The sequence below is a fragment of the Pelobates fuscus genome, chromosome 7 (genome assembly GCF_036172605.1).
Source record: "Pelobates fuscus isolate aPelFus1 chromosome 7, aPelFus1.pri, whole genome shotgun sequence".
NCBI classification, from domain to species: Eukaryota; Metazoa; Chordata; class Amphibia; order Anura; family Pelobatidae; genus Pelobates; species Pelobates fuscus.
Genome location: NC_086323.1, coordinates 24,715,323 through 24,740,606, shown reverse-complemented (window position 1 = coordinate 24,740,606; position 25,284 = coordinate 24,715,323). Strand labels below are relative to the sequence as shown.

The 25,284-nt window shown below is 37.7% G+C and overlaps 1 protein-coding gene across 9 annotated transcripts in view; it reads right to left on the bottom strand.

Annotated features, from left to right (window-relative positions):
* Positions 1-25,284, bottom strand: part of ELAVL4 (ELAV like RNA binding protein 4) — a 98,653-nt gene that overhangs the window by 11,022 nt on the left and 62,347 nt on the right. For 6 of the 9 annotated variants that reach the window (XM_063427792.1, XM_063427793.1, XM_063427797.1 and 3 more), the window contains exons 3-6: positions 20,796-20,882; positions 14,243-14,346; positions 9,605-9,758; positions 6,621-6,846 (exon numbers count right to left, since the gene is read on the bottom strand). In XM_063427792.1, the coding sequence (XP_063283862.1) occupies positions 6,621-6,846; positions 9,605-9,758; positions 14,243-14,346; positions 20,796-20,882 (571 nt within the window). The remainder of the gene's footprint in view (positions 1-6,620; positions 6,847-9,604; positions 9,759-14,242; positions 14,347-20,795; positions 20,883-25,284) is intronic. The other 3 variants (XM_063427799.1, XM_063427794.1, XM_063427798.1) reach the window with 1 other exon arrangement.

Genomic DNA, 25,284 nt, shown 5'->3' with positions numbered 1-25,284 from the left:
GATCCTAACCAGGATAAAACAGACCCAAGCAGGGATTACAGTGATAGGGGGAGATTTCAACCACATATTTGACCCACAACTAGACACCACTCTTCCACCCCACCGAAAACACCACCGCCCATTAAAGAGACAATGCAGAGCTATTGTAAAACTCCTACACAGCCACCATTTTTACGACGCGTGGAGAGTATTGCACCCGACAGACAGAGCGTACACCCACTTCTCGGCAGTGCACAACTCTTACTCCAAAATAGACGGATTCCTACTCTCAGGAGCCGCGCTAGACCAACTCTTACACAGTGACATACAGCAGATCACATGGTCCGACCACGCACCAGTGACTATAGAACTGAAAAATAACTATGACTTTAAGCATCGCAGCCCGTGGAAAATCAACAACTCCTTGCTAAAAGATAGGGAATTTGTTAACTCCCTAGAGGGGGACCTAAAAACATACTTTCACCAAAATGACACAAAAGACACCACAGACGCTACATTGTGGCTAGCGCACAAAGCGGTAGCGCGAGGCCTGCTAATTCGCAGGGCATCCTACCTAAAACGAACTCGCCAAACCCAGCTAAGGGCATGGCAGCGGGAACTGTACGAGTTGAACAGCCTAAACCAACAGACCCCAACGGTTGAAACGAAAGCCAAAATACAACAAGTCACACAGCTCATACACAAACAAGCACTAGATACGCTGAACTACCACATGCAGAAGCTCAAGATCTCACATTACACTCAAGGCAACAAGGCAAGCAAATTACTAGCGCAACGACTAAAACAGAGACAGGCATCCCAGAAAATCTCATATCTCACAGACACATCGGGGAAAAAAATCTCTACGCCCAAGGGAATAAGTGAGGTGTTTGCCACTTATTATTCCTCATTATACAACATCCAGAAAGAAACAACAGTAATTCACCCAACGAATGTTAGCATAGGAAGCTACCTAGACGGGGTACAACTACCCAAGCTTACACCACAACAACAGGACACTCTGACGGGACCGATAGAGGCCCAAGAAATCATGGACATGATCAAGACCCTCCCGTCCGGGAAATCCCCGGGACCAGACGGGTTTGACAACCAATATTATAAGCAGTTCACCACAATTCTAGCACCCTACCTAGCCAGAATGTTCACAGAAGCAGCCCAAAATGGCGAACTCCCCAGAGACGTACTGTCTGCCCATATTGTCACGCTCCCCAAACCCAACAAGCCTCCCACAACTCCGCAAAATTTCCGTCCCATCTCCCTCCTCAACACTGATGCGAAGCTCTTCGCTAAACTATTCGCAAATAGGCTGGGAAACATCTTACCACACATCATACACAGCGACCAGGTGGGATTCGTCAAAGGGAGACAGGGAGCAGAAAACACTAGAAAGGTCATAAACATCCTTTACCATCTAAAAGCCCAGCAGAAAGGGGGACTGATGGTCTCCCTCGACGCGGAAAAAGCTTTTGACCGCCTGCACTGGGGGTTCCTGCGTGCAGTGTTAAGCAAGTTTGACATCCCACCTGGCTTTGTGTCAGTGGTGCGAGCCCTCTATAGTGAACCCTCGGCAAGAGTGCTTAACGCAGGGTTTCTGTCCGAACCGTTCAAGCTCACGAATGGTACAAGGCAGGGTTGCCCCCTGTCCCCACTGCTATATGTCTTGGCATTGGAACCGCTGGCGGTGAGGATACGCGACAATGCAGCAATACATGGTATAGAAATAGGGGGGAGGGAGTACAAAACCAACCTGTTCGCAGATGACATATTGCTTACTCTTACACAGCCACACATATCACTACCAAACCTACTGCAGGAAATCAAGAACTACGGGGAACAATCGTACTATAAACTAAATGTCACAAAAACCCAAGCGATGGGGATAGGATTACCGCACAGCTCTATAGAACACCTCAAGCTCTCATTCCCACTGGACTGGAGAGACGACCACCTCACATTCCTAGGTTTGAGAATCCCGAGAGACCCGCAAGGCCTCCAGGAACTCAATTACGAGAGATTATACAGAGAATACAGCGACACACTGAAAAAATGGGAAAACACATATATGTCATGGGTGGGGAGATTAGCGGCGGTTAAGATGATGTTATTGCCTAAGTACCAATACTTACTAAGGACACTACAGATCCCCCTCCCCGTTACATACATAAAACGGATGCAAAATACAATCACAAGTTTTATATGGGCACACAAAAAAATAAGAGTAGCGACATCGATTCTAACCAAGACTGTGGACCAGGGAGGGCTGGGGTTACCGGACATGAGGATGTACTATAAAGCGGCGATAATTTCCACGGCCCTGCAAGCCCACGCAGCCGAAAACCCACCACAGTGGGTAAAAATGGAATCGGCCTGGACAATCCCCAAAGGCATTAAATACCTCTTATGGGTGCCGCACAACCGACGACCACCGCTCCCACACATGCCCACCACCACAGACACCCTACTCAAAATCTGGGACAAGGCTAAATCGCAACTAGGTTACACAAAAGCTTGGTCATTGGCTACCCCCTTATTCAGCATTCATATTGCGTACCCCACCTTCGACCACCGCAAATGGATAGAAAGAGGATGTACACTAGTCAATCACCTATACAGCAAGGGACACATGAAACAATTCCCAGAACTACAAGTAGAATATAACCTACCACTAAACACGATATTCTCTTATTTACAATTGAAAGGAATATTGGCAAACAACACCGACCCGACCACCCCGATAACTGCGAGAAGAATAGAGCACGCATGCATATCAATGACCTTGCCCAAAAAACCTCTTTCACTCATTTATGCAATACTAAATGACCCGAGCCAACAAAAACAGGGTGACACCTTTAGGGTAGCATGGCACAAAGACATAGGCAAGGAATTCTCAGACGACCAATGGTCCAGAGCCTTTACGGCTCACAAAGGCAGGTCTAGATGCTCATCCCATCTAGAACTTATGCGCAAACTACAGTACAGATGGTATCTAGTGCCAACCAGATTGGCGCACATATACCCGGGCTCCCCCAAAACATGCTGGAGATGCTTAACAGGAGAGGGCACCATGCTCCACACCTGGTGGACATGCCCGGCCATTAGGGAATACTGGAGGAGAGTGGAGGAGACAATACAAGGTGCACTACAAGTTGAATTCGAGCTAAGACCGGAATGTGCCTTACTACTCATGACATTAGAAACCTACACAAAAACGCAAGCCAGCCTATTGTTCCACATAGTAATAGCAGCCACCCTCCTAATAGCAAGGAGATGGAAACAAACACAAACACCCAAATGGAATGACCTGATACAACAAGTATCACTTAACTTGACTTATGAAATAGGGACCAACCAGCAATCCCAAATAGCAAAACACATCATGCAAGCTAGACAGGAGTGGGAGGTCTTTGTGGAGAAGCTAAGACCTGTGGACGAGCTGGAGCCGTGAGGGGGAAAAAAAAAAAAAAAAAAAAAAAAAAAAAACTGAGAGGAAAATCATTAACAGTAACGGGTAATCGTAGGAACTAGAGGGAGGCGAGGAGTGATGATTCCGGATAAGTAAGATAGAGGTTTACGGAACGCACCCACTACTATACCTGACCCAAAGCATTGAAGAAACAGAACCCACACTGTACATAGTTGAGGGGAACCAGGCCTAACTATCGCAAAGAACAACAAACACGGCAAGATAGCCGGAAGCTTCGTAAATCTGTAGAAGGGCTCTAGGTACTCCCCATCCCCCACACCCCCCTCTGTCTTCCACCCCCCATATACCCCCTTGTTAATACACCCCATACCCCCATCCCGGAACTACAAGCATCAGATATGTTCACTAACGAACGAACGAGAATACCCGCAGAAATTGGTGCAACCACCTCAGCACGCTCCAGGAGCTGCTAACACCCAATAAGCACAAAGCATAATTGTACCACATTACAGTTAGTTACTAGGTTGGCTAGTCAATCAGCAAAGGTTCCAAGACAAGTCGATAGATGACTCCAAATAGGTATAACGTGACCTATGTACTTATATGTCTGTTGTAATCTAGATGATAATCTGTATGACACCCAAGGAAATTCTCCAAAACACATAAAGTGTCAAGCTGACTTTCAGTGTCGAACGAATCTGTCTACATAGAACGAACATGTTGCACTTATGGTGATGTTGTGATGTTATACCAGGTGAACTATGTCAATTACCAACGTATGCCAGACATGTGTAAAATGTTCATCCTTCCCCCCCCCTTTTTTTCTCTTCTGTATCCCTTGTTGAGAATCATGACAAAATAAAAATTGTCAAATTGAAAAAAAAAATATAATATGTAAATCTAGATTTTTTACTGTTGTTCCTTTTTTCCCCTCTGTTAGTCACTTCTCACTTGATCTGTGAATAAAATTAACATTTAGTGACTGTCCCCTAGCCATCATCTTTATTTTCCATCAATCATCACTTTTTTTTGACACTATGAATAGAACTCTAGACCACGAATCAAAGAAACACGCATGTCTGTTGCGCGAGTTGTTTGTTTTGTGATTAGTCTATATGGCCATCTTCAAATCTGGAATCCTATGTTCACATGTTGTTTAATCTAACTTAATATATTTATTGAAGTGGAATAAAAGTTAGGTTACCAGTGAAGGTTAAACATAATGTGAGATCATATCTGACAATGTCCATGTACAACGCCAATGTCAACGATGACATTTTATTTTTCTAAATTCTTGTAGATAATTGGTAAAATGTTTCAAGTAGCAATGTTTTCATCCTACCACTGATCTTATTTTAATTATTCCCTGGCCATAATTACTGCTATACAATTTCAGCTCATTTTCTTTTTGTATCAAGAAAAATAATAACACCACCCATTTTTTTTACACGTAAAGTGTCTTCTGACTGGTGAGAAAAGGGAATTCTAAAATCTGTTACTCTCCTACACTAGCTACTATTTTGCTATTATTTTGCATAACAATATATTTTCTTTCGGAGGGCCAGGGGAATTGGGCAAGCTGGTCCTTAGCAGTTATACCGAAGACAATGTAAGGATGCGGACTATATATGGATTCTGCATTTTATATAAATAAAAAACTATTATTTTTTTATCACTAAAAATTAGTTATTTGAAAAAAACAAAAACAAAGAAAAAAAAAGTGCAATCATTCATCTTCCCCAACAGTGTCTGTATCCACAGACATTAAATAACAGATTTCAGCTTCTCAGCTCAACCCATCAGCTTTCTGAAGCACCGCATGAGAATACTGGAGAAGCACTGATCAATACCCCCTGAAACTTGGCAAGAAGATTAGTTGTCAGCCTTGAGTAAAATGAGCCTTTGAACAGTTCTCAGTAAATAATCGATTTACTGTACACAGAGACCAGGAGCCACCCTGCATTATGCTACATTATCCCACTGATAGATTGAGATAGTGGCCTTTCTTGAAGACACACGGTTAACCCATTACGTGCTGCAAAAAAATGGACTGAGAATGCTGCGTTGCCAAAAATAGTCTTCCAAACACTTGGAATAATACTGCTACAATTTTTACTTCCTTTCCCCCGACCCCTGCAAATAACCTTGCAGTTCAACAGAGTAGAGATTTTCTCGGTGATGTATATATATTATCATCATTTGATTTGCAAATAAATTACTGTCAAAAAAATAAAAAAATAAATATGCATATATATATATACATATAAAACTACATGTAACCACCAACACTTAATACAGACATCCCTGTAAACATTTCGGCTACAGCACAGAAATCGGCTTGAAATAGCATACCGTTGCCTAGAGCGTAAACTCTTTATTATTGACCTGTTTCCAAAAAGGTTGTGTTATAATGCCAAGCTTGTGAACCCCCTTCTTATGATTGTTGTCCTCTGACATTTAGTCAATTCAATTCAGCATGCATCTAACTGAATATGCTGTAAAATGTTTTTTTTTGGAGACAGTAAATGGCAACCACCTTTAAGTCAGAGTTTACTGTCAGTCCCTCTCGTGTGATTAGATATTGTTGATGGCATCAGGTAAAGAGACACTTACGTGATTACATACTATTAATAGGTCAAACCATCTTCTTCTGATTTGATTACCTATTGTGACTGGGGTCATGAAAGACCCTCCAATAAGATTGTATACTTTTACAGGATCAGACAAAGCATCTCTTAAGTGATTGGAGCAGTCCTTATGATATGATTAGATATTGTTACTGGGGTTAGTAAAATACCTTTTCACATGATTTGACTTTACCCATATTGGGCTGAAAAGAATCCTTATGTTTTGTGCCAGTTTTTGAAGAGGGGTTAGCACATCCAAGGTTTAAATACCACAAAATGAATATCCAACGGACCATGCTGTTATTACATATATTCAAACCATGTATAATTGGTGAAATTACTCTATAAACTCCTCCTACTTTATTTTGGTAGGATTAAAGGTTTAATAACAGTTTGAACAAAGAACGATGTGGGTTATTGATGTTAGACTAATGACTTTGTATCCATCCAAACAGAATTCTATTCTTTGTCTTCGTACAGTGTATTGTTCATATCACATGGTATATCTAATGTCTTTACAGTAATAATATTTTATTTTCTGTATGGCTTGTTTTGATGCTGATATTTACCTGAATCTCTGTGCCTGGTGGTGGAGAGGTCCTGGGTAACGCCGGTTGGGTGACTGGTAGAGTTGAGAGAGCAAGGCTTGACTTGTTTTCTGACTGGGGTTGTTGGCGAATTTCACAGTAATTGGTTCCGTGGCTCCGCTTGGCTTCTGTCCATTCAGACCCTTTATGGCTTCCTCTGCCTCTATTCTCTTGTCAAAACGGATAAACCCCACTCCTCGAGAGACACCTGTAAAAAATGAATTAAAAGGGTTCTCTAAGCCTGGTATTTTTATATGGTTTCGAAGAAACATGGAAAATAATAGGTCTGGACAGAAACTATTTGAAGGACACTTTTTAAATATATTTTATTTCCCTTTAAACAAAGATGTAATCAGCTATAACCGTATAGCTTTTATCCGATTTAAACTGATTTATGATCTCCATAGATCTGCATAAAGGCATGGTTTCAACATAGCACTAGCTAAATTGGGTGTTACACTATCGTAATAATGGAACATAAATTGCATATTTTAAACCTATTTTGTTATCAAAGACTAATGTTATGTCAGTAAAGTACCAGCACAGCTTGTTGTACTTTATATTAACAGACAGATGTTCCTGCTTATAAGCCTTTACTGTAAAAGTGACATTTTATGCAAAATAAAATATTTGCTTGAATATATGCATTAGAACGTGGAGGTGGTAGGGATTATCGAGAATTCTTATTTGAAGAGTTTTGGGGTTTTTTTCACGATATTTCTTTTTACTTTCTAACTTGATTATTGAGGCTTTTGAAAAACACCACAGTGATAAAATAAACAAATTTGGAGATGGTAACAACCCAACCACAGGAGCTAAAATGAGCTTAAAAACAGACCGTTTCCGATTTGAAGCCACAATAGTTATTCTAAGAGTCTCTGTTTCAGCTATTTCTCCATGTTTTTTTTTTGGCTTGATATTCAATTCCCTTATCAATTCTTCGCCTATCCTAATATTAAGTAGGTAATGCAGATGTGTGTGGTACATGTGTATATTTAATATTAACAAACAATGTGCTCTGCATCATTTAGAAAGGACGTGTATCCCTATCTCCTTAAATTTGGATGCCACATGCTCCAAAAGTAAAACAACAAAAAAAAACTGATTGGTATTTAATGTTCAATAGAACATCAATAAAAATACTTTCAACAGACTTCCTGCCGTCCACGAAAAAGCCACCCCAGTCATATCAGCTTTCAGGCAGTGGTACTAAAATGGGTCATAAGCAAATGTGTATCCCTTTAAATAACTAAATGGGGATTTATTTTCTAATATCAAAATATGCTCATCTGAAAAGTAAAAACAAGAAAGTCACCGCCATCTAATTCTCAGCCATCTAATTCCCATAGTGAAGGTTTTATTTTAGAACCTTTAGCTTATTTCCAATATCTATTTTTACATTGCAGCATCATTCACAAATACCACAGAGGGAGATGTTGGGTGATAAAGGATAAACAAACATGAATGAAAGAAATGGACGGAAAAATTAGAGTTATAATTTAATGAAGGCATCCAATGGATAAATATATATTTTTTAAAAATAGTACAAATAAGATTATGGAAAAATGTGATTCTAACAGACTTGTGCATTTGGATTTTAACTGAATTGTGATTCGTCTGAATTTTGGCGATTTGTCTGAAATCTCACACTCTAAAATGCAAAATGGACAATCGTGAAACAAATTAAATGGACAATGAACACAACCATTTCGTTATTTTCGTGATTCGGAGTTCTGTCCTTGGCAACAAAAAAAAAGATGAAAGATGGTTAGAGGAAGGCCTTTTTTTCTTACAGATCAAGTGAGAAGTGACCAATAGAGGGAAAAGAAGGACGAACAGAAAAAAATAAATCTATATTTAAACATTATTGATTTAATAAATATATATTAAATCAATATCTTTTTTTTTTTTTACTGCTCCTACCTTTTTCTGACAAATCGATTTGTACAAACCAATTGTTTTTACTCTGCATTTTAATATCCTTCTAAATGTCCCTCTAACCCTCCACAAAAAAAGTCATTATTTTTAATTTAAGCTTAAATTTGAAAAAAAAAGGGATTTTTAAAAATAGTTTGGACATTTGGAAAACCAGTGCACAAGATCAATTAGCGAATGAAATGCCGTTATCCATCATAAATCTAAATGTTACAGTTTATCCAGACTAAGTAGGAATATATCAATATGGTTTGTATAGTATAGTGACATCAACTAAGTATCCTCTCTGCAATTGCTTTTATGTCACCATACCCAGGTGATCGTGTTAGTTTGGGCTCTTAATGTGACTGATAAGAGATAATAGCAATGACCTATTTGTGACAACAATATCACTTAACTGTTTATCGTTTTTTGCATTGTTTTGCTTTTCATTTAAGCTGCCGGTTCCCCCATACTGAGTCTGTTTCTGAGACAAACCAGACAAGAAAGTGCTGGGTCTATCGATGATCGTCACCAAGCAGTCTAGGTGAGGGTTAAAAGAAAAACGTATTTGCTGCAATATTAAAATTTAAAGAAGTGTGCTTCTGGTGACTAAATCAACCAAAATTGGTCCTCAACTCTATTTTCTAACAGGTTTGGGACTAATTCCAAAAATGTAAAATTTTTCTAACATTAGATTTTCCTGTTGGAAATTTGGCGTAAAATAAAAAAACTCATACATTGAATTTAAAACATTTTATTTTTTTTTTAAACTGGTGCCTATACCAAGCCCAGTTGACCTTGTATTATATAGCTTGCCCTTCAAATTCAAAAGCTCAAATTCTCTATTTTTCTGGGATTTTAGGCAACAGGACTTAAGCATTCTAAAAGGTATATTTTTCTTGTTTTTTTTTCATCTACATTGAATAATGAAACATTTTGTTTGTAACTAAGTATTCATCACAACCCGCATATTTTTAATCAAACTGTACGTTACATTGTCCACATCATCCTTGCAATAAGTATTGGTTTTCCTGTGAGATTGATCATACCTGTGACTTGATCGACTAAAATTCTTGAGGTGATGATGCGCCCGTACTGTGAGAATAATTGTTCTAGCTCCTTTTGTGTCATGGTTTTTGGAAGGCCGCTCACATACAAATTAGCGTCACGTATTGATGCAGAGCTGGGGCGGGCGTAGGAAACCTAGCAATGAAAGGTGCAGAATTGGTAAGCACAGATCAATGTGAAAGGAGATAATGACCCAGAACAATCGAAACCTGTTTACAATACTTTGACCCATTGATACAATGTTTAAGCTCTTTCGTTTTTTTTGTACAGGTGAAAAGTCAGTCCTTGTGGACTTTTCAAGGATTTCGATTTTTTTTCAGAAAATCATTAAGTACACAACCTTATTTATTGCCACAAATATACCTGCCGTAATGTTAGAGCCGTCACAATAAAGAATAATTAATCCGCAAGTATTGATGAGAGCGTAGCATTGTGCAGACCTGAGAAGTCACTTTAACACAGGAACGTAGTAATTTAGGTTGGCAAAAGACTGTCACGTTCAACCTATTGCACATGCCTATTGCTTCTGATTCGCAAGAAAAGCAATTCAAACATCGATATATTTTACAAAGGGAACTTGAAAACAGGCCAGAAAAAAATCTAAACCGTCTTGATTTTTGTGGCTTGACAAGCTATTAATGGGGAATCCAGGTTGTTAGTTCTGGCTACCTATTTGAGAAAGACATGCCTGTCTTTAACTCAGACCTTTACGTTCCAAACACCATAAGCTTGTCCTATAGCAAGAGGAAAGGGGGATTTCTGGATCAGTGACCCACTGATATTGCTATACATGGTAATTTGCAATAGTTTGTCTGCCCAGTGCAACATCTCATTCTAAACCATTAACTTTGACTTGACTCCTCTTTAGCAGCCTCCATAACAATGATGGAAATCATTAAACTTTATTTATTTCTTTATTACTGGTATTTATAAAGCGCCAACAGATTCTGCAGCGCTGTACAATTAGTAGAGAACATACAATATAAAAGAGGTCAAGAGAGCCCTACCTGTAAGCTGATAACTAGCCATTTGAGCTCTTTAATACAAATTGCTTAGCTAAATAGTCCATGAGCTTACAGTATAAAGGATACAATGGGGATTTGAGACAAGAGGTAGCAGGGGAAATTTGGAGGTGATGGCTAAAAGAGTTAACAGAGAGAAGCAGCTATTGGTAAAATGTAAAGGGAATGGAGAGGTAATTGAGGGAGAATGCTAAATATTTAGGGGGAACCTGGGTGGGTGGGAAGTGGTGGGGGTTGTTGGATTTGCTGCAGGATGTTAAATGCAGAGCTCCACTGAGTATGAGTGTGAGATGAGGCCTGAAGGACACAGATGGAACAGTTATATTAAGGTATTTGCAGCTGGGAGGAAAATAGGTAAGAGGGAGAGGTGAGGGAGGGGTAGAGTAGCCATGTGTTATATTCTGTTGAAAAGTTTAGCAACCAAATTCTATCACCCAAAATATTAATAACTGTATACATGAAATATTGGTCATAAACATTAAATTACAATAATACAACCTGCATGCACAGAAAATTACAGTGGCAAACTACAGGGATAAATGGTAACAATTCTGTAGTAACACATGATAATATGGTAGCAATGCAAGAATAAATGAGATGCAGTATCTTCCAAGCTTCAGTCAATACCTGAGGGGTGTTGGATTTGCTGCCGGATGTTAAATGATGTTAAACTTGAACATTTGCTAAAATATGAGCTATAATGTGGATGGGCTAGAATGTCATTGCATGCAGTAATGTAAAGACTTCTCTGTACCTACCCAAACCATTAAAAACAACGCACACCCTTAATTCTCCTTTGTCTAATCCCCACTGATCCAGAGTCAGTAGGCAGCTAACTTCATACCACTGCAGCTGATGATTGGCTATTGTAGGCTTGCTATTTGCCCACTGAAATCCATTTCATTGAGCTCTGGACAAAGTACCTTTGTGGGTCCATGCCTTTTAAATGGCTGATAGTGTGTGTTGCAATGGACATTTTATATGTGTTCCTTGTATCAGCACCCGGCAGTCCAATTCCGTGAGCTTGTGTGGTTTACATCAGTTAAGCTGTTTTCACTTTACAATAAAAGCTTTTACAGGTGACTGGGGCAGCTCTAGTAGGTAGCAATCTTGCCTTAGATATGTAATAGGTGCAATCCCGAGACACCGATCCTGAGAACCACAAGTTCTGTTACCGTACATTCGTTTTGCCACTGTTTGCCCATGGAGATTGCATAGCTCTGTGTTTGATTTGATATACCTGCCAGCAATTATTGAGCTGAAATAATGCAATTCACAAATTAGAAGGGCTGGATTCTGACTACGTAGTGTCAATAGAAAGTCATACCTTAGCAAGGTTATTCACCAAGATGGCAATTTTTAAAAACTTACAAGGAAAATGCCAATTTTTGTCAAAATATCCAAGCTGCAGAAATACAAGAGTTTCACAGTCTTTTTGTTAATAATTTGGTCTTGAAATTTGAACTTTCCTGGCCATTTCACAACTACTCACTGCAAGGTTTAACGTGTACGGGGTTATTTGGCAGATTCCAAATCTCTTTCTACAAAGTTAGTTCTGCTCAGCATTAGGGATTCAAGGGATCTACTTATCACCTATCTACCTGAAAGTTACTAGCTCAACTTCAACTCACAGAAAGCGTTGTTATTCTTGCATTTATTTATTGATTTTATTTAGAAAAATTAAAGCATGTTAACACCCATTGTACAGCGCTACGGAATGTGATGGCACTATAAATAATAAAATAATAATAATAATTTGCCATTTACAGCTATTTATTGTGGACAAAAGCTGTCATGCTTCAGATTTGTGTTGGTACCTGGAGCGTCCCTTTAATAATAGATTTTTAGTGAATGGCACCGTTTACATGTATGTTACAACAGTTAAGCCAACTGAGAGTACTGTCTAAAACAATGACTCATTTGTTTGTAGGGTGTTCCTGTTCCATATTCATTTTAGATTAACTGTTTCTTTAAATTAGGTAACGTTCGATTGCAAAATGGCTGTTTCTCTAAATAATGTGGTTTAGTGCAATGTCTTGCTCGGCAGCTTAGCAGAGATGGCTGCGTTGTTAATTTACTGTCCTTTTGACAAGTTATTCTCCGTGATTTTAATAATTTGATACATTTTTGTGTTGTTGAGAAAAACGTATTTTGCAGAATCTGTTCCTGACAATTTGCAGAAGAGCAAGCCCCCAAGTAACCACACATTGCCCCCAGCCATAAATGATCTGCTTCTTTCTTTATCTGTTCTGGGTGCTTTAAAAATAGCTGTTGACTCAACACAGAAGATGTGACTAATGTCGACTTCAGCAGGATGGATGAGGAACGACAAACTTGCATTTTTGTTGCGATTGGCTGAATATGGGTCTTTCAGTTCAGCAACACTGCTAAATGAAAATATTGCTTGTAAACTGTACTTCTATAAAACACACTCTGGAAATGTCATTTGTGGGTCACCCATGCTTTTATATTGTCAGACTGTCACAAGGTTTGTGGAAAATGCAAGGAGGTTTACGCCGGCAGAAAATAGGACAAGGGCTAGACATTTAATAATAATTTTTAACACTGAGATAAGTATATTCTATCTACAATGGAACACTGGCAACACTGAAATGGAAACATTAAAGCGACTAAGCAAATTCATTCTCAATTTTATATTTTTTAAATGTTCTGGTTAATTTGCGATTTTAGAAAAATAAAAGAAAAAAATAAAACCCAAGTGCAAAAACAAAACAGCAAAAAAAAAAAAAATGGTAACATTACGACTAATGTAAAACATTACAGTTGTTTTCTTTTTTTTAAAATAAGCAATTATCATGATGCCCCTACCTGCCCCCCATCCAAAAAACAAAACAATGGAACATAATGAAAAGAATTATACAGTGATTTTACCTATTATGGTAAGACGGTATCAGCAGCATTTTAATGGTTTGCAATCAGAAAGAATTCTATTTTCCAACATTAGTTTCGATTTAAGTATGTTGGGTAAGCTTGTCAAATGATCACAAACTTTTCAAATCATTTTGAAAATTTGTAGTTAAATCAATTAAAAAGTTTTCTGACAGACTGTAATTATTTGGAGAGCTTATCCAAAAGAATTACATTGAGGCGATTGGTCATACTTACAGGTATGAGATTTTTTCCTTAACAGGGTTATCCAGTAGAGTAAGAATTCAATGTGAATTCAAAGTTAGTTTCAAATTTAAGGTCCAAATAGAGAAACTGGAAACATTCTCCAAATCAGCTAGGCTTTCAGTTTGCCTTCTGTGGCCTTAAATTTAAAATTCACTTTGAATTCTCACTTTAATATATAACTCTGTTGTTATTAGATGTGAATTTCAAATTGTAGTACAAAAAAGGCAGATGGTAGAATTCTGCAAGCAAGCTACGTTTTGAGTTCAGCCATTTTAGATTTGAAATTCCCTTTGAAATCACCTTGAATTTCCAACAATTCACAGTCTAGTGAAAAACCTATACATGTTCTGGGTCCTAAACAAATTGTGTTCCTTTTGTTAACAGTAGCAAAAGAATAATTGTAATTTGTAATACATTTCCCATCAATCCCAAAACAGAATTCAATTTAACACATTGTCTTACCTTGATGGTTTTGGTTTGTAGTCTTAATCCATTTAAGGTGTTAATGGCTTTTTCGGCATCCTTTGGATCAATGTAGTTAACAAATCCATACCCTAGGCTCTGCCCTAGAGGGGAATATAAATGGACAAATTAAGGATCAGCCATGTTATTGGTATGTGGTTTGTATTAACATGATCTGCGTCAAGGTCAGAGCTACCCTCAAGGTCAAAGCCTTTCCTTACTTCTGCAGGCAATAAAGACACTTAAATAAATTGATAATATTGTCCGAATCTTTCAGTGTATGTTTTTATATCTATCGATATACGTCATGCATTCATTGTATAGTTCTCATGAATGAATTTATCTATAGAATTATAGTTTATACATTGTTTCCTATACGTTCCTGTCTGTCGGGCGAGTATTACCTTTTCATCAAATAACACTTATTTACTAAGGTAATAACAATGCAACCATATAAATTAAGAATGGAAATGGCCCAAAACTGTGTGTTCGTGTGTGTATGTGTGTGTGAATTTTTTTTTTGCCAACATTATTCGCAGCGCCAGCCATCTATTTTTAACCAGAGTGCGCTACTTAAGCATGCATATTCTCAATGCTGAGTGCGACAAATTGATATCAATGTAAAATGTGAAATACACAAAGCATCACTTGAAATTTGTTTTACAGGCTGAAAACAGGCCGGTTACATAAAACAAAGCTCTACCGAAAAGCGTTTTTGCTCTGTAGAACACAATTCACAGGATTATCAACAAGCTGACATTTCCTTAGCACAGTTACTTGAAATAGTGCGAGTCGCTGAATTAATACACGTAAGAAATTCAAATTGCTACATTTCCCCCTAGATCCCATTAACGGTCTTGCCTCCCTATGACCATTTATAAAATAGTCCATCAATATAGGATATGGTACATCAATGTTTGCTATTTTAAAGACCCGTTTCCACTGGTGGTTTCCTATGTTTTGTGCTGAGAGCATAATCATTTGCTAAGCATAAATTGTTAATCAGATAATTGCAAATTTAAGGCCAACAAAGTAAAAGTGGATAAAATTACCCAAGTCAGCAATGTTTCACCACAATTCACAGTTTATACATTAAATAGGCTCTGTCACTACAAATAAACTTGATCTAATTTGCATCTAAATAGTTCCTTGTGTCTAAATCTCTAGGGACTACTTTTCCTTACGTAAAGCGGCAGGTTGACAAAACTGGACAATAGGCGGAGTTTAAAGCAAGGTCTGTTTCAGTTGGCAATCAAATATTTACTCAATCCAGTAAATGAATCCCAAAGAAGGCAAACAGCGGCCATCTTGGCAAAGGAGAACAATATGGCCGCACCCAAGTATTGAGATCCAGCACATGGAAGACACCATAATAAATGTAAAGGCAAAGGGGGGAGGGAGGTATAATCATTAAAATACTAGGGATATAAGGAAAGGAAAGTGAAAATAACATGACAGAGTTACTTTAAATGAGGGAATGAATCATTAAAAGGACACTCCATTATTTTAAAAGCGTTTTATAGATAATGCACTACTTGGCAGACATTTCTATGGATCAGATCATTTCCTAGAGGAGGAACAGTGGAGACTGCATCTGTTATCATATATTTAATTTGTGGTGAATCTTTGCATTAAGTATATGGTTGAGGCTTTGATTTAAATACATACAACACATAATCAGTTTCTGCTCTACAATTGTGGGTGTTTTGTTTTAATGTAACGTGACCATAATGACCTTTTAAATAAATATGTTACTCCAGCATAGGGATGTACAAAGACTGTCCCAGCTGTGTCCAAGTGAGCCCAAGCCTTGGGGCCAAATGGTCCTCTTTGTTATCTATTTAAGTCTTTACAGGCACTTATCTGCGAGTTTGGGTTACCTTGTCATGTTTTTGAAGAAAAAGTAATGACAAAATCATTTGTGCAAAACAATTATATTTCCTACCTCTTGTCTTTATTTTGTTTAGACAGTAATTGCCTGTGACTGTACATCAGAACGTAACGTGCAGCTCAAGCTACCTAAAATGGCACAATGGCTAAAACTAAAACTGTAGTCTCTGCCATTTCTGACAGGCTTATTTTAATTAGTTATGATCTGAGATAGAATGGCGTTTGGTTCTAATCATTAAGAGGAACGTTTAAGTAAACTGAAAGCTGAATTGCAAAATTTAGACCAAAATAGCTGATTTGGGGGAAAGAAAATCCCGAACTCAGCCATTGTTACAACTTGGCTGCTCAAGCTTAAAGTTTACAGTTCGGTTTTCAATTCTTCACCATTTGTTGTTTGGTATATAACGCCCATCTGTTTCTAACGTAGCCCAATGTAAGCATGAATAAGATATAAGGTTAAATATATATTTCTCAGTTACCCTTATGTTATATAACGACCAGCCATTGCAATGTTTCGGCCATTCTAAGATTATAGCTAGATAAATAGCTGCGGTTTGTTACACTGTTAAACTGTTAGATTGATCTTGTCTATAATTTATAGAAGCCTGCTTTCTCATGCAGTTTCATCCAATGCCAAACTGGAAAACCTGTAATAACTGAGCATTCTCAAGGTTAAGGGCTGCCATAGTAATGTGCACTTATTTACACCCTTATCCATCTTCTACAGTTACTGTTATATAACTACAGCTTTGTGAATTGTATATAAATCCAGTCAAAGTCTATTACGTTGTGAGGGGGGATCGTTCAATACCCATTTCTTTGCAATATGCTGCAAAATATTCTGCCATTAAAAATTACATTAAACACCTGAAAAAAACATGACAATTGATTTAATATTTTGAGTGTCAAAGAAAAGCACCGATACTACATGGTTGAGAAGGCTTTCGAGGACCAGTACACCCAGAAAAAAATATTCAGTGAATACTTTATTGTGTTGAACAAATAAAAAGCAGGTCTCTTGAGTTTTTTACTTTATGGCTTTAGACAAATTAAAAACCACACAATAACGTCTAAGCACCATAATCTAATGTATTAAACTAATCACTGGTATTGCATCACATGGTTAGAGGTGATTAAACAATGAATTCTGTGCAGTATTGTAATACTGAACAGGACGATATCTCGAGTGCTATATTTAGTTCTTTAAAAAGTGTTGTGTGTTGTGCGTGGTGGGAATGGTTCATTTTAGGTTCTATCTCACCTATGATCTATGATGCCTCTTTTATCTAGTAAGTTACTTTGAATATCTACGTGGATGTGTGTCTGACACTAATGAATGCATTTGGTCTGCTATTTATTATATTCAAGGTTGGGTTATGTCATCATTTGCTGCTCTTGGTCTCTAATCGATGACCAATTCTTGAAACTCAGGCTCTCCAAAATATGACTTAGTTTTTGCACATATCGAACATTATTTTGGTAGCTTTCTTCTGGACAACTCGATAACCATCAACCATACCCCAAATGTTGGTTGCCTTGATATCAATACTAACTCAGAACTGTGCTTCACTTGCACCCAAAACATCTTCTAGATCTTGAAAATCTTCCACCTCTCCTGCTCTAACACAATATACACACGTTGCTCTTTTCTCCTACCAGCAACTCATTCAATCATCCTCCACTTGCCTCCTTGCAGTCTATAATGAATCCTGTGCTTGTGTAACGTACGCATCACTTTTCCAGCATCTCAACTTTCTGAGTGTCCTTACACTTCCTTGCATTGGTGTATATTAGTAAACGTAACATGCTGAATCTCCCCTACTCAATGTACTCTTAATCTCATCTGATAGAATTCAGTTTTACTGTGCTCTAACTCATACCTCCAAATATAGTATAGGAAACCTTCTACTCTCTATGTCCTCTTATCACGCCTATCAGATATTTGTATACCCTCCCCAGTAGAACAACATTAAAATATTAATTTTATGTTTTGTGTAAGCTATAAAAATATCCCTCCTTGCAGCAGTTTACCCAATATCATCTAACTCGACCCCATGATTTGTTTTAAGCCTACTACATCTTCTAACATTTAAATATATATGATACATAGTTCATATAGAAAATGTATTACAAAGAAAAGATTCTTTGAAATCATAGTCCAACCTCAAATTTTAGAGCAAGATGTTACCTACCACAATTATAGTGTATGTGTACATAGCTGAACTATCAGTCCAACAGAACTATAATTCTAATAATCCTGCAAAATAAAATGAGCATTTATACAATCTCTATCTATGGCATCACACCCTGTCTTTGAATTCTGTTATCAGACCAAAATGCAATGGCTTCCTTACTTGAGAACGTAAAGATAATCCACTCCCTCACCTGTGCTCAAGCATGGATATCTGATCCAATGATAATAAAAACATTGAAATCCTCCGAGCCAATAGGACATACACATACATAAACTGTATATTAAACAAATTAATAAAATCTGCCACAAATTCTAACAGTCTAACATAGTCTAACATTGTTTGTTTTCAAATGACCTTGATGATGCAGTACGCACACATGTACTCGTTGCATATTTATATAACCCTGCAGATAAGTTCTGAATATTGTTTACATAAACCATAGGGTTAATGAGTGCTATGTACCCTCTATATCGAGGGACATCTCGCCTTTCATCACACATTGCAGTAATTGTGCCTCTCTAAATTTTCTACCAGCGTGCATCTTGCACAGTAGACATTACAGAGTCCCTGCTCTACAAATGGAATCTGGTGATATGAATAATGCAGATAACTATAACTATGTCATAGAGTGGGAGCAGGCAGCAGATGTGCAGAGAGAAGAGTCAGCAGTGTAATTCTAAGGTTAAAATAATAGAATCCACAGGGATCAAAAGGTAAAAATAACCAGGCTCTAGCGCAGAGGCAGCAGAGTCAAACTAATTCTGCCGGTTACATGTATTTTGCTGATAACACACAGTCCTTGTACAATGTCACCATGAGACTGACGGCTTTGCAAGGCGAACTTCTAACGCTGATAAAAGGGAGATATGGGCACATGCAATGCTTCTGCAGATTTTAATTCTAACATGAATATATCTCTGTAATTGACATGCTTTTTTTCGTGCATCCCTGCTGACCACAGGATAAAAGGCAGCGAATGAGATGAAGCCATGAGATGGGGAATGATGGCTGTTTAACCTTTCACTGCAAAAAATGACAAACAATACACAGAACATGCCTTGTAGGGTGAGCGATGGTGTGTAACAATGTATGCAGTGTTCCATGTAAAATTAGATATTTAGCATTTAAACAATTACAAACACACACTTCAAATAATAACAATCTTAATAAAATACATTCGGCAGCTTGCACACCTATGGGTGTCCACATAAAGAATTTTTCAGGTGCCTGATTTTAACTGTTTCAGAGCAGGGATGCTAAACTTAGAGAGAACCCCAAATAGATTTTCCTACAATATGTAAAATGCTTGCTAATCAGTGCAAGAGTTAATATAATAATGGGATGTCATTACTTCCTAGGCAACTGTACAGATCCTTCCACCAGATCCGGTAAACAACTTGCACCAGTTCAGATGAAAAATGCTTCTCAGCAAATTATAATTTTTTTTTCCTCTCATTTGCTTTCTCAGTAGCAATAAAAAAAAAAAAAATATGCTTACAAAATTCAATTTTATTTTTTTCTATTTTAATTCTGCCTTATATATGCAACTTTAACAGTGGCACACATCTACAGATACAGAGAAGAAAAAAAAATAGCTGGTTTATGGCATAACAAGAAGGTTAATTTTAATAATTTCTGAGGATTTTTTTAAATATTATTAACCCTTCTGTAACAAGCGTTTAGGGAAATACCTTTGGATTTATTGATTAAACTGCCTATTCTGGGGATTTGAAAACTGATTTGAAAAATGTTCATGCTGTAACAATTCTGCAATTCAGCTTTCATTTCATGTCACTACAGTATTTAGTGAAAAGAAACGTACCTTTTTCAAGCCTGGGGATTCACTGATTGGTTGAGAGCGTCAGCTGACTTCTCTCCCGTTTTTTTTTAAAGAACCTTCCTGTTTAGAGTTTTTTTGACAAAGGGGCAGAGAGGCAGGGAGATTCGGCACTGTAACAAAGACTTTGGGGTTAAATCGTTCTAGAGCGGTTTAACCCCCTACGGTGAGCCAGCACAAAGGACCTGCTGACATCATAACAACTTCATTGAAATGAAGTTGTTATGGTGCCCACATTGTTTCTTTAATTCTAGTCTGTTTAGAACCTCTCTCAGTATGTACTGCAAAAGACACTACAACAGGATGACTATATGTTTCATGCAAGTGAATGTTAACCATTCACACTCTAGCTGTTGTGGACTGCAATTCCTATGATGCTCAGTTTTGGCCGTGTGGTGAAAGTAGCCAACAACGAGCAATCACTGCTGTACCAGTTGAATTTTGACAGGTTCAATGCTCAGTTTAAGAACATAACAGGCAGTCTCCCCCCTACCCCCACAGTCACACACACACGAAAATAGTCTATTAACCACTACAGTGCCAAGCGATCTGCAACGCTTCACTGACACGCTGCAGAGCCCTCAGGCACTGAGCTAAATTAAACTAAAAAGCAGTAACAAACACTACTGACCTTTCCCAAAGATAGGGCCCTCTTCAGTAAGGGGTTTCCATTTTGTGCCAGTGGCTAAATCCTTGAAGTGTTCCTCGAATTGAGTGCCTATGGCAAAAATCCTTAGTGAATAGGGCCCAATAAAAAATTATCGCTCTGTATATAAAATATATATTACACATGTACAATATGAAACTAGCACATTCCCACCTAGCAAAACAGAACATGGGAATATTAGGAAAAAAAAGCCCCTAAGATAACGATTATACACAAAATAATTCCACTAAATTTCCAGTGGTAAATCCACTCTGATATTTCATTTATTTTCAATATTTAACACAGATGTAACAACGTAACAAGTAATTAAGAATTATTTAAACACAAGTTCCTACATCCCTGTTGCTGGTGATAACATAAAAGACATCCACCCCCCAAAAATTCAACATTCACCCAGAGCTGATATAGTTTGCTAGAAGACAGATCATCCCCTATATACAGCCTGCTTTTCTCCAGACACAATGGGGAGATTTATAGAAGATACTCGCAGAAAAAATAGGGCAATGTCCTAAAAGTGAAGCAATCACCATAGCAACCAATGTAATCAGCAGGAACGTTCCACTGGTTACCGGGGTGAGAGCTCCAATTTTTAGACCTTTGCCCCACTTTTCAATTTGTGACATATTTACAAATCACCCAACATGTGGGAAACTGGTTTCACCCCATTAGGCTTCCAGCAAAATTATACTCCAGCAAATGCAATTACCTATCCCAAATGTCACCCATAATGCATCTGATATCTAATTAGCATTTTATAATGATGTCACCACAGTAGGAAAAAAAATGCATACTGTAAAACATTTTAAATTACAAGGCTCAGGGTGCATGTCTCCATTGTTTCCCCCACCATATGCTTGAGGGATGCCCCATATGTTGTTTTTTTTTAAATCACTAATATTGCTGAAGAATACAACAATCTGTGAATGAATGCCAGTAAGATTTTTGAATTTCAAATTTTAACTTATGCCATCCTACCACTGACACTGTCTGGGTTATTCAATACAGTGAGAAATTCCAGGAATTCAAAGTCATTTCAAAGTAAATTTGAAATTTAAGGCCATAATACTGAAACTGGATGCATAGCTGAGTTAGAGAAACGTTCCAGTTCAGCTATTTTGTTCTTAAATTTGACATTAGTTTTGAGTTCACATTGAATTTCAAAGCAATTCTTACTTTAGTGACTAACCATGTGAAATATAAGCTACAAGTAAGCTAGCTGCCGTGGCTATCTGAAATGGTATTTGTCACATCTCTAGAATCGACTTTTTTTTTCATGCGAGGCTGCATTTGGTTGTAAATACATTTCTAGAGTTCATTTTATTTTTAAGACTTTTTTATTAAATATGCTGGCTATGAAAACTGGGAGTTATTCTATCTATTTAATGCTCATTCATTGACTTCTGAATGGCTACCAGCAGCATCCCACATACTAAGCTTTGCAGGATATTTTACCCAACGCTACCACCATAATCATCAGGAAAATAGCACAATCCAAATGTCAGGACAATTTAATCCATGCATTTGCTGGAGATTTCACTGGTACATTGTATGGAGTAAATATTTACCTACGTAGATGAATGCATGTGTGGAACGTTTTAACCTAACATGGAATGGCCAGAAGGTACAACCCCAGCAGTCACAGGATTGTAAATCTCACAATACATCCACAAACATAAACATTACGGCTTCTGTGGATCGTCATGAGCGTGTGATCAACCCTTTGGTTAATCGACTTAAAATATCTCTACATTTTATTTTCTCCTTTTGCTCTAATAAGAAGTGCGTTGGTAAAACAAGGACCGATCTTTGGTCTTGATTCCACGGACAAGGGGAGAATAATTGTTTCAAAATGTTTCATTTTGATTTAATTTGACAGAAAACCACTTATGCCTCGGATAAGGACAGATACAGAATTTTTGGAGTTATTTTATACAATAGTTGGGCCGCTTGACATGTTTCATAGATTTGATGGTCTGTCACAGGAGAAGGAATTTTTGTAATCGTTTTTTTTTTTCCTTTTCTGTAATCTTTGCTCTGTGAGCTTGTTCGACAAATGGGAATAAATCGAATTTGATTGTGGGAAGAGCGAAAAAAAGAAAAGACAATGGAAAGCAGAATTTGAAACACAGAAGGAGGTGGAGAAGCAAAAAACGAATAGAAGATGAATGTTAGAATAATACCAGTAATTACTGCTGCCAATCTGGGTTTGCAAACAATACAGTGGTCCTACGCAGAGATTTTGGGCTGAATTGATAAAGAACCAATATATATCTTAACTGTTTCTGATCTGCACAATGCGAGATTGTCCCTGAGTGCTATCACACAGAATTAAAGGAACTCTCCACTGGAAACAGTAAATGGAACTATTTAGTATATATAACCCTGGTGGAAATATGCATGTATTTATTTCAAATTCATGTTACATTTGCAAGTCCATCCCTTTGTCCCCAGCACAGGGTTAAGTAAATTGTCGGGAATTCCAAGTGAATTTTAAGCCAAAATAGTCAAATTGGACACATTCTCCAAGTCAGTTACATTTTTATTTGAGCTCTTTTGGCCTTAAACTTTGAACTCAGTTTGAATTCCCAAAAATTCATTCTTTAGAGAATAACCATGGCAGGAGCATCATTCAGTCTTTCCCAGTGTTGGAGGCAGGGGCAAGGAAATGTGAGAATTGCTTACATGAACCTGCCCCTTGCGGTCACAGCCATTTTCTTCTGGCTGGTCCTCATCTGCTCTTGACAGAGCACCAGAAGCTGACTTGTGCTTGGACAAGAGTACAGCAATGAGGTCTATGGTGGATCCCGCAAGACCGTGGGTCCTCCATAGATACAGCTAATATCTCTGCAGTCGTCACTGGTGACGGTTGGGAGATTGAAATTGCTAGATGATAGTAGCTCCACCCAGTGTCTAGCGTGTCAGGTGTAAGAAAAATACTGAGACAAAGTAGTCCTTACTTTGTCTCAGTATATTTTTGACTGGGTTGGAATTTCAGTCATCTTATCTTTATGGAATACTCATGTTGCGGGGGTGGGAGGGGGTAGGGGTGAGAGTGCTGATTTAAGACTTTGTTTACTAAACTATGTAATGTGGTGACTCCAGAATCAACTAGAGTTGGAGATCCTTTTTGGGACGAACTGCAATTTGTCAGAATTAGGGCTAACTGGGTGACTGCTGAATTCCCGAACTCCGAGGCAAAATGTACCAAAATCATGGACCAAACAAAATGCACAATGCCGAACATGTTTCATTCACAGATCAAGTAAGAAATGAGCAATACAAAAAGGGAGAATCAGTAGAAATATTATATATTTCTATAGTTGTACATTATATATTTAATTAATATATAATACATAAATATATGAACAGAAAAATAGCTTTACTGCTCATCTTGTTTCTTCCTCTTTGGTTACATTTTCTCACGTAATCTATGAACAAACTGGCAGCCTATCATGTTATATAATGTATATATTTGCAGCACACTGATTGGACCATTTATTTTCTTCTTAGTCGGTTTCCAAATTGGAATCTCAGTACTGAAATTCTGCCAAGCCAAATTGACATTCAAACAAAATTCTGGTATCCGGAAAATGCTTGTTTTCAGTAAAAATGTCTCGGACGAGCTGAATTTTTCGATGTGTACAGATCTAGAATATCAACTTGCAAATTAGTGTCTAATAATAATAATAATAATAATTAATTATTGTTTGATTATTTATAAAACTGTAACGTATTTTGGAAATCCTATTTAACTTTACATGTTAAATGTTATAATCCAATTTCCCTGTTCTTAATTTTTTTTATTTAATTTTTTTATTTTTACAGAACTAATGCTTGGTAAGTCTCCTTGAGCTACAATATATAATTGTTCTCTGGGGACCCGTTTGTTATTAAAATATTTGCCATTTTAGCTTACTTGTTTTTCACTATTTTGTGAGCAATCAAATGACTTCAACAAGTGCCGCTGTCACAGCCTGATAGCCGAGTCCAGTTCCTTTTAACTGACAACATGTTGGCAAACTGGTAAGTTTCAGTGGCTGTTGGCACACTAAAACATGCTTAACGCACACACCATTGCAAGATAGCCTCGATAAATATAAACAGGCATCAATCATTTGGAGGGGCCGTGTAAATATATATTGTATTATAGTGGAACAATATAAACATACTGTATCTGGGATGCCCCAAGCAGTTTACCAATTTACACCCTCCCAAAAACAATTCTTGTTTAAATGATTTATATTAAATCAGCCCAGATGCTAAGATAGTGTTTTCCCACCCTCACCACGTTTGCCAGTGTGCACCTAGTCAAAGTCCAAAATTCACTGTCATTTATAAAATGGCTGTATACAGATTGAGATGGTGTAGTATGGTGAGATTTGACTCCGGTTAAGTATTTGTGTTTAGGTAACTAGAGTCTACATGGCTCACTGAGTACAGAGCTTTACTCTAG